General features: G+C 52.1%; 1 protein-coding gene across 1 annotated transcript; it reads right to left on the bottom strand.

The window, feature by feature from the left end:
• Positions 1-314: 314 nt before the first annotated feature.
• On the bottom strand, positions 315-7,456 carry PRPF39 (pre-mRNA processing factor 39; the record flags this gene model as incomplete). The annotated part of the gene is made up of 9 exons (XM_010153692.1): positions 7,127-7,456; positions 6,734-6,859; positions 5,975-6,093; positions 4,770-4,937; positions 3,847-4,012; positions 3,110-3,217; positions 1,119-1,283; positions 675-801; positions 315-583 (listed from the first exon to the last, which is right to left on the bottom strand). Coding segments are annotated over exons 1-9 (1,578 nt in total), but the record flags the coding sequence as incomplete, so codon positions are not given.
• Positions 7,457-9,418: the final 1,962 nt, after the last annotated feature.

Below are 9,418 nucleotides of genomic sequence, written 5' to 3'. Positions count from 1 at the left end.
GGCGCCCAACCCTTCTGCGGCCATCCAGGGCCATCACCAGGGCCTACGCGGCCCATCCGTTCCCCTCGAAACGTGAACAGGCCTTAACACCCAAGACTAAACAGAACAAAGCCAGCCCACCGCGCTGCTGAGGAGGAGTTTGCGAGCTGCAAACGGGCAACGTCAGCTTAGAGGGACTGGTGTCTCCACGCGGCGACGGGACGCCGCACGCAGCCACAATTCCTGTCATCATCGTTGCCGGATTGTAAAAAAAGGGTTCAGGGAAACACTGGGATCTTTAGGGGTTTCGAAGACAGCAAAAGGGGAACACATACTTTGTCGATTTCTATGGCTTCTGACAGCACTTTTCTTGCCTTTGGAAGATTTTTCTGCACTTTGAAGAGGTGTCGGGCTAACTTGATGGCGTAAAACGACGACTCGCTAATGGACTTGGCGTTCCGAACGGCCTCTTCAAGCAGGAGTTCGGCCTCCTCCATGTTTCCGTGTCTGCGTTCTAAGCTTACTCTCCGTAAGCGAATCATCGCTAGCCCTAGAATACACTCTTCGAACGTTTTCAAGATCCTTCTGGCCTCATCGATGTTGCCTAAAACACCGGTGAAGATGCTTTAGTACAAGCGACATCCCGCGGCCTCTCAAACCCAGCACCCTCCCAGCACCACGAGCGGTGCCCTTACCCTGCTGTTCCTCAAAGGCCGCCCACAGCATGTGAACCATTGGTTTCTTGGGGAGATGTATCGTGCAAGCCCTGCTGTAGACATGCCTCACTCCTTCAATACTATGATTCTCCATGTATTTGGCATACTATAGTCGAAAACAGAGCAGAGATTGAACAATTTAAAGCTTGTATCTGTCTTTAAAAACATGACAGAACGATAAAATTCTTTTGTTTAAACCCATTCAGCACCTTTATTGAACCACTAGACTAGTTTCTGTAAGGAAGGACGTAGAGAGGCAACGAAGTTGGCATATGCAGCAGTCAAATCTGGTTGCAAGCAGACCATCTCCTAATGCAACAGATATAGTTATAGATGAACAACGTTCCACAAGAGTACCAAAGGTTAGTCGCTAGGTCGAGGTATGCGATGCGCAGGAGGTAGGTGGTAAAGCGCCTCCCTTACCTTAATCCAGAAGTCCTCATAGAGGGCACATGAAATTACACATCTTTCAAAGAGGACCACGACTCGCTCGTGAGTGCCGTTTTCTATCTCAAACTCTAAGTACTCTTTCCAGTTTTTCAGCTGAATTTTCTCCAGAGGTTTTACGTGAAAGTAAGGCCTCTTTATCTGCAAGAGTCACAGAGCAGCAGCTTAGCACCAGGGAGGACACCACCCGCTCGCCTGAAAGGCACCAAGAGCCGCGCACCGGGCGAACGCCGTCTAAACCCAACACGCAGACAAACGCAAGTGCTCGTGGCCTGCCCGCCCATCTCCTGCAATTGACTTCCACGCTTGAGTCGGAGAATCACGAGAAGGAGAGATGGAGCGTTGGACTGAACTTCAGGTCAAACCTCTGCATTAAGCTGGTTATGCCAAGAGCCAGCAAGATCGCTGCTGCTGCTGCCGCCGGCTCGCCGGCAAGCGGTGCTGGGCGGGACAGCCAGCACAGAGCCCTTGAACGAGGTCCTGATCCAAACGCAGCAAAGCCTCCTTCCAGAGAGCCTTTCCTTCTTCCCTCCTCCACCTTTAGTTTTACCCGATTGCGACCCTCCCGCGCAGCAGTGCCCTCTCAGATACACGTACAAACGGATTAACAACTAGGAGTAACATTCAACTCCTCCAGGCCACCTGAAACGCAAAGCCCATCACGCCCTTCAGGCCCCTGACTGCACACTGCCATGGAGCCCACTGCCCTCTTTCCACTTGGACTAATCCCCAGGTTATTCCTGCTAAAGGAACAGTAAGACAGGTCTAAGCGGTCTCTGTCACTGATGGGCCATCTGTCCCATCTACCCCATTTCTGTCCGTTACACAGACACGCTCAACTTCCTGTTTCAAACCCCTCACAGATCCAACACGTTGGTACCCGCAGAGACTCCCTTGGTAGAGTAACCACTGACTGAGCCAGGCACAAGAGGACACCCTGTTGCCTCCACACCTCCTGCAGCATGCCCATGTTTTAGCCTTCTCCCAAGTTTTAGTAACATGCAGCTTCAGGTTTCCCTTCCGCCACAACACCTACGCTCACGTAACCACCCTCCACAAAGCACCAGCGTGGTGGAGCCCTGCTGCTGCCCCGACACGCTTCGTACCTGCCCTGCCTCCTAGGCAGGCCAGCAGGTACCACAGCGACCCCGCAACGCGTAGGGCTGGTGCTCCGGGCTGCTGCATGACGGGAGGGCGACCCACCGGAGGCAGACCGATCCAGCCTACGGCACACGGACTGGCTACATGCTACGCTTGAGCTCCCTCGGCCTGCAGGGTGCCTGGCCCGGGCCAACCAAGGGCAACGAGCAGCACAACCGCGCTGGCATCACGCAGCCCGGCAAGGAGACTACTCAACAGCTGGGACAGAGTTTCAGTGAACCTTGTAAAACCAGAGTCAGCTTAAATCAAGAACCGGCTTGTGGAAATGGGTGTTTGCCAGGAAGCAAAGAGACCAGGTTGTTGTCAAAAGTAACCAAACTTAATTCTGCACAGAGAAAGTTCCACGTTCGCAGTGATCAGCTGATCAGCACGAGCAGCCGCCTCTGATGCGGCGCACCTAGGATGGCCACTTCTGGGAAACAAGCGTTCACTATCTCAGGTGTAAGAGTGTGCTGTTAAAACACAAAACCACACAGGTTTCCTTCCTTACCGCTTCCTTAGCACTCCCTCCACCCACTCTGCAGCACCCCAGGCTGTGCTAACCTACCCGGCAGTTCACACAGGTGGACTTAGACTGTTCAGTGAACCGCACCCCGTCCTGCCTCTCTCCAAACACTGCTGCGTTATTTTACCTCACCAGGTGACCTCACAAGCTGCCTTTTCACAAGAAAAATGGCAGAGAAGTGAAACCTGAGCTGTGTTCAAAGCCCCACGACAGTCTGAACTGTGAGGCCGACCAGAATTCCAAACTCTCCCGTGTTCAGAGCTCTTGCGCGTGCTGCCTTCCACAGAAAAAGCACACTTACCGCTTCTTCGAACGTCCACCTCTTGCTGACTTCATGTTCATTGTGGTTAAATATCTCCTGGTGGATCTCGATGATTCTGTGCCTCATGTTTTCTATCTCAGTGACCAGCTGAAACAGGATTTCACAGGTGTCACACAGGCAGAGGCATCACCTCTGCGGATGCGCTCTGCGTGCGGCTACACCAAGAGCCGCGAATGGAGCGCGTCGCAGGCGCGCTGAGCGCTACCCTGGCTGCCAGGGGAAGGGCTGGGATGTGCCTGGGCCCTTGGTGCAACCCAACTCAACCGTGTTTCTATCGTATACCAAAGACTGAGACCCGAGAGGATCTGGACCCAAGTCACTCCTGCTCTCAGTATGTGGGCATTCCCACAGCTAGCAGTTCCCCTGGATGGCTCCAAGACTTCGTACGCCTTGGCAGGCTGGGAACTGGCAGTGACCGTCGCTGAGCAGGAGCTCGCTTACACCGCTGTTCCCTACGCGTTAACTGGAACACTTACGATTCCTTCCCACGGTTCACACACCACTGCTTTAACAGTTTGACTCAATCTCTTCCACACCTATAAAAACACTGGCAAGGTCTGTCCTGTAGACAAAAGCAGTCACCACAGGAGCCAAAGAGCAATGACACGCGAGAGAACCATGGGAGCACCTCGGCTACGCTAAACCATCTGCCAACAGACCCGTCTTCCAGCCAGAGGAAGGCAAGGAATGCCAAGGAACAGCGCCCGCGTACGTACCTTGGCGGGGTCAGTTATATCTTCGGTACCGCAGGGCAGGTCCTCTCCCGGCTGCGCGTCCTCCCCGCTGTGGCCGTTGACAGATGCCAGTTCTCGGCGCAGCTGCACAAACTGCTCGGTGGTCAGGAAGTCTCGAGGCAAGTTGTTCTGGATGTGTTCCTTAAACCTAGGGCCAGTCAGAAACAAGTCAACACCGACTTCACCTTTTACGCTGCAACACTCTGCGTAACTCGAGCAGAGCGACAACTCCCCGAGGGGTTCCTCACTTCACGCACCCAGAGCAACGCTGAGAAGGCCGTGCTGACAAACACAGCTCCCACCTGCCAGGCTGAGAAGGCTCCACGCCGCAGAGAAACGCAAGGCTGATCGGCTCGGGCAGCAAAGGCAGACCCCTTGCCACGTGAAATCGGTGGCAAAGGCCATGATCAGTTTTAGAGGAATAAACTTTGTTTCCAGACCCAAAAGACTGGCAGAAACTCCGGGGAAGACTGGTGCCTAACTTCACTAAGGTTTCTGGTTCCCTCTTAACCTCTCCATGTCCACACGGAATTCTACCACCTGAAACTTGACCAAGTGTTTCTCTGCTTAAGTCAATCGCTGTTTCAGCACTGCCTGAAGGAGTCACACTCAGAACTGCTCATTTTCCGATTTTTCAAAGACATGCTCTTTTCTTCCTCACAACTCCAAGGCCCTCCATTATTCCTCACAATTAATTATTGTGAATTAATCTGAAGCCAAGTCCCTGAGATGCTATCAGCACCCTGAAACAGTCACTCAAACCGTACGAGTGCAGATGTAAGCAAACACAACTCCGCAGCGACTTCCAGCTCGCGCTCCGAGGGAACGTTTTCACACCTACAGAAGCAGGTTGGCACGTGCTTGACAAACCCACCGCGCCAGCCCAACCTTTGGTTCCTCTTTACCTCTGGAAATGATGACTGTAGAGCTGTGTTGGAATTCCAAGGATGCGGTCATATATGGATGTGACTTCCCTTAGGTTTCCCTGTTCGTTTTCCCAGTTTATATACATTTCCCATAGTCTGTCAGAACGGAAATCTGTCCCGGCAGCTAGCACTGCATGCTCATAGGCTCTGAAAAACAAAGCGATTCCACAGTTGTTTCTGGATGCGGTGACAGAACAAGGAAGAAAAGTCCTGGTTCTTATTTCTTTAAGGATTATGAGCGTCCTCATTTACTCACAACCACACTTATACCCGTTATTTAAATTCTCCCAAGTATTTCCTAGATATCTGTAGCAAGACGTCTAGAATTTCAGTAAGTTCATAGAATCACAGAATGGTTTAGGTGGGAAGGGACCTTAAAGATCATCCAGTTCCAACCCCCCTGCCATGGGCAGGGACACCTTCCATAGCCCAGGTTGCTCCAAGCCTCATCCAGCCTGGCCTTGGACACTTCCAGGGATGGGGCATCCACAGCTTCTCTGGGCAACCTGTTCCAGTGCCTCCCCACCCTCTGCAGGAAGAATTTCTTCCTGATATCCAATCTAAACCTCCCCACTTTCAATTTAAACCCGTTACCCCTTGTCCTGTCGCTACAGGCCCCTGTAAAAAGTCCCCCCCAGCTTCCTTGTAGCCCCCTTCAGGCACCGGAAGGCTGCAATGAGGTCTCCTCGGAGCCTCCTCTTCTCCAGTTCACACTCACTCTTTTCTCCTCCAACACCACAACAGACCAAATAAAGGCAACCGAAAAAGCCACTGGCAGGAACACGAGATGTGAAGAAAATAGAAAATCCTTACCCCTTACATCTTGGGAGGCTCTAAACCCATCGCTGCAGCAGTTTAACACACAAAAGCTAGGCATCAACCATGAACTGAACGACCGCTGAAGTCCAGTTAAGGTTTAGGATCAACACATTCCAGCCTGCCCCTTCCACAGATTCTGTGGGCAACTTCCTCCAGCACCGCACTAGGTGTTCCCTACCCTGAAGCACTCGAGTTACAGCTTGCGACCCTCCTGCCGCACCGTACCGCCCGCCCCTTCGCAGGGAATCGGGCTCCATCAGCTCCCACAGACCCTTCGCTGCCCCTTGCCTTAAACACACCCGTGCGGTTACACCCCTGCGCAACCGTGCGAGGGCCTCTCCGCCACTCGTCTGCGGTCCACTCACCCTCGGATAGTGCTGTTAGTTTCGGGATCAGTGGGGTCCAAGGTCTCCTTTAAGAAGTTTATATAGTGTATCCAAAGATCAACACTAAGAGGAATTGCCTGAAGCCCTCTGCGATAAACCTATGAAGAGAACACGAGCTGTACTTCACAGATGTAACGGCGTCCTAATAGAGAGGCAACACTGTGTTATCCGGTGAACCTTAGAAATACTAATTACTGGAATTTTGTTTAAATAATCTACCATTACCATTTGGGTGGAGGTTGGATAGAACATGGCAATGTTCTGATCTCCACGTGCAGAGTCTTGATCTTCAAAGCGCAGCGGTCCCTGCATTCTGACCAGGTTGTGTGGGCAGGCTTTGGGGTACAGACCATAGGGCACAGACCCATTAGAGCATCATTGACAGCGTCTGACCAAAAATGCAATAAGATGTAGCAATTGTGACCAGCAAACCAACTATATTGTTTTGAAAACGAGTAATAAAGGTAAGTGACAGAAAAGCCCTGCCCTACTTGTTAAGCTGCAGTGTAATACAGAGGCTTGCACTGCAAAGCTTGACAAACTGTAGAGGTTTAACGCACCTGCCAACAAAGAGAAAAAACATTAGCTACAAATGCCACAGACGTGACACGTGCAAACAAAACCCCTACAAACCTGACCACACGTGGCAGGTACTGGCAGCCAAATGACTCGCAGGCGGTTAGTCATTGTTTGGCTAACAGGACCGGTGGCAAGAGCGGCGCCCAGCTACCTACGTACCTCATCCGACTGTTTGACGTTGTCGTGTCGCTTTTCCAGGTCTGCGTACTTTTTCCAATACCCATAGCAATATGGATAATGCGTGAAGAACCTGTCAAAGGCTTTCCTGGCAGCCGGCAAGTGGTTCTGCAAAAAACACACCGCAGAAGCCATGAATCCTGTCCTTTAACAAATCCTCACCTTGTTTAAAAGAACGATGGTTTGAACACTGTCTTAAAACCCACTGGTTTTGTTCTGAGCTCTGCTGACAGCGCCGGCACGGGCAACTCCCTCCCAACAGCGCCTACGGAAGCCCAATGTACCGCTCCAGACTTGTCCCCGGAACACTCAGGACTTGCTGGGGTGTCTCTGTTTATGCCTGGAAGGGTGAGGAGTAAGGGAGCGCATACTAACCTCCTGCTCTACGTACTGTAGTAGATAAACCCATCCTGTGAAATCCTGGGGATTGTCCTCTACTACTTTCCAGAACTTGTCAAAATCCAGAGGGAAGCCAGCCTCAATATCCGACGTCTGTAAACCTTCAATACTCGGGATTTCACCCTCCTCTGTGTTCTCTTCGTTCAAGCCAGGGGAACTGTCGGGTGACTGTTCCATCTCAGTTACACTCATGATTTCTGTACTGAAGTCCATGGGCTGCTCCTCCATCGCCATTTCCGTGCCATTGTCCGTGCTGTCGTTGCCTACGGTCGGCTTCTCCTCCTCCGTGCTATCGGCGTTCTCCATAGCTGCGCTACTGCCGGTCCGTACTGCGAGATCCTGCGGAAATACAACCACTCGGGGTTCGGCCAGCGAAGGTTCAAACAGAACCCGGGCGTGAAGTGTCAGCTGAGAGCCCCCACGTGCTTCAGGCACCCACGCACACACCTTCATCAGTCAGCGCTGCTTCCCACACCAGCCTCCGCCACTGGAGACGGCAACAGCAGTCACAGGATTTAACACCTGCACGCACGAGTCGCTGTGCGTGTTCTGAAAAACCACCACGGTGGCTAGCGTGTATGGAAGGGAACCAGTACGGTTTTCCTGCACGGGTCAGTGGGAATTTATTCCAAATAAAGAATTATGTGCAAATTTCTCCTACAACCTGGCACAAATCCTTTGCAACATAAACCTATGTTAACACGTGCCCCCAACACCTGGCTGAACGGGCTGAGGCCGCAGCTCTGCTAAGGATTACTGTCAGTACTAGACCCCCTTCCCATATTCAAGCCAGATCCTAACGACCAACAGATCCCGTAACACCGTACGCAGGGAGACTAGGGTAGCTCTTAGCTCTGGATGTATTTCGGAGGAAGAACAGTCCCAGACCATCATCCCCAAATGCACTGCAGCATCTGCCGCTCCAGTTTCCCTTCAGTTCTCCTCAGAGAAGTTGACAGCAAACATGCTTTGCACTCCGTGTAATTTTTAAAAGAAGCCTGAGGAGAGCAAACGGACCGCTGGCTTTTACTCCAACAGATCGTCCGTAAGCCATCAATACCACCAGCAGGGAAAAAACTCTTGGCAGAAAGGCAAACCACCTGCACCCCGTCTCCAGCAGCCGCACGGCGTGAGGTGGCCGGCCACGCTCTCCTAGGAGCTCACCAGGCCGCAGTGTTACAAGGTCCACAGGGTCTACTCCCCAGGTTCCCCAGGAACTGGCTGTTAGAAGTAAGTATTCCTACTCCCCGTCGTACACACCATCTGGCAATCACATAAATACAAGTTCTTTCCTTTAGTGTGAAGGGTTTGCTAACTTTACAGGGTAACTTCACAAACCCATCAGTTCACACCATTTAAAAGCCACAGGGACACGATGTGACTACACAGAGCTACACTACACTGCTCCTGCCGTCGGGAGAGGAGGGCGCTTGTGTGTAAAATGAGCAGTTTATTTCGCCAGTGACCAGTTCCTCCCCACACTGCGGGCCACGCCAGAAAGCTTGCAGACAGAGCTGGTTTCTTTACTGGGTGGTGGAGCCGAGTCTTCAATATTGGCTTTAAGAACAAGCGCAAGTCAAGCAATTACATACGACAGCAGCATCGTTATGGCTTCACCAGGAAAAGGCAGGAGAGCTGCGTGCTGCTACCACGCAGGGCTTACCTCTGCAGCCGTTAGGAAAGCGAGGCAGGAGTGTTGAGAACAGCAGCCCCAACACCCGCGGAAAACAGCTGAGTGCAAGTTTGAGAAAACAAATGCAACTGTTAATAAACACGCGATAGTTTGACCTAAACTGACTCCGGTATTTGACAGACGTTTCCCCCTCTAGCTGATTCAGAGGATGTATTCCAGCTTAAAGCACAACTCCTCCAAATCTAGCTGCCTTCAGATTACAGGCCGGGGGGGAAGGAAGCGGGAGAAGCGCTACTGCAACACCTCTGCACAGAAATGCAGCTTGACAGTTGGTTTCCAGGTGAAGGTGTTCTGGAACAGTGCCAGGTAACCAAGGCGTGCCCCAAACATAGCAACGGGGGGCGGGGTCGGGATCCTGCCCGGTACGCAACGAACGCACACGAAGCACAGACAAGCAGGTACCACAGCACCGAACGCCACAGGTTTTCTCATCCCTCGGGCTAAAGAGCTAAGTGTATCAGGTAACCACACACCAGCTTTCAATAACCTGTGTAACCCACGGTATTCAGCCTGTTTCAATTAAACGTTTCTCACGTACACTACTGGCGTTTAGGCTCGTGAAAGAGGTAACGGGA

The sequence above is a fragment of the Eurypyga helias genome, unplaced genomic scaffold (genome assembly GCF_000690775.1).
Source record: "Eurypyga helias isolate BGI_N326 unplaced genomic scaffold, ASM69077v1 scaffold33036, whole genome shotgun sequence".
Taxonomy (NCBI): domain Eukaryota; kingdom Metazoa; phylum Chordata; class Aves; order Eurypygiformes; family Eurypygidae; genus Eurypyga; species Eurypyga helias.
The sequence above is the reverse complement of the archived record's forward strand: the minus strand, read 5'-3'. Positions and strand labels throughout refer to the sequence as shown.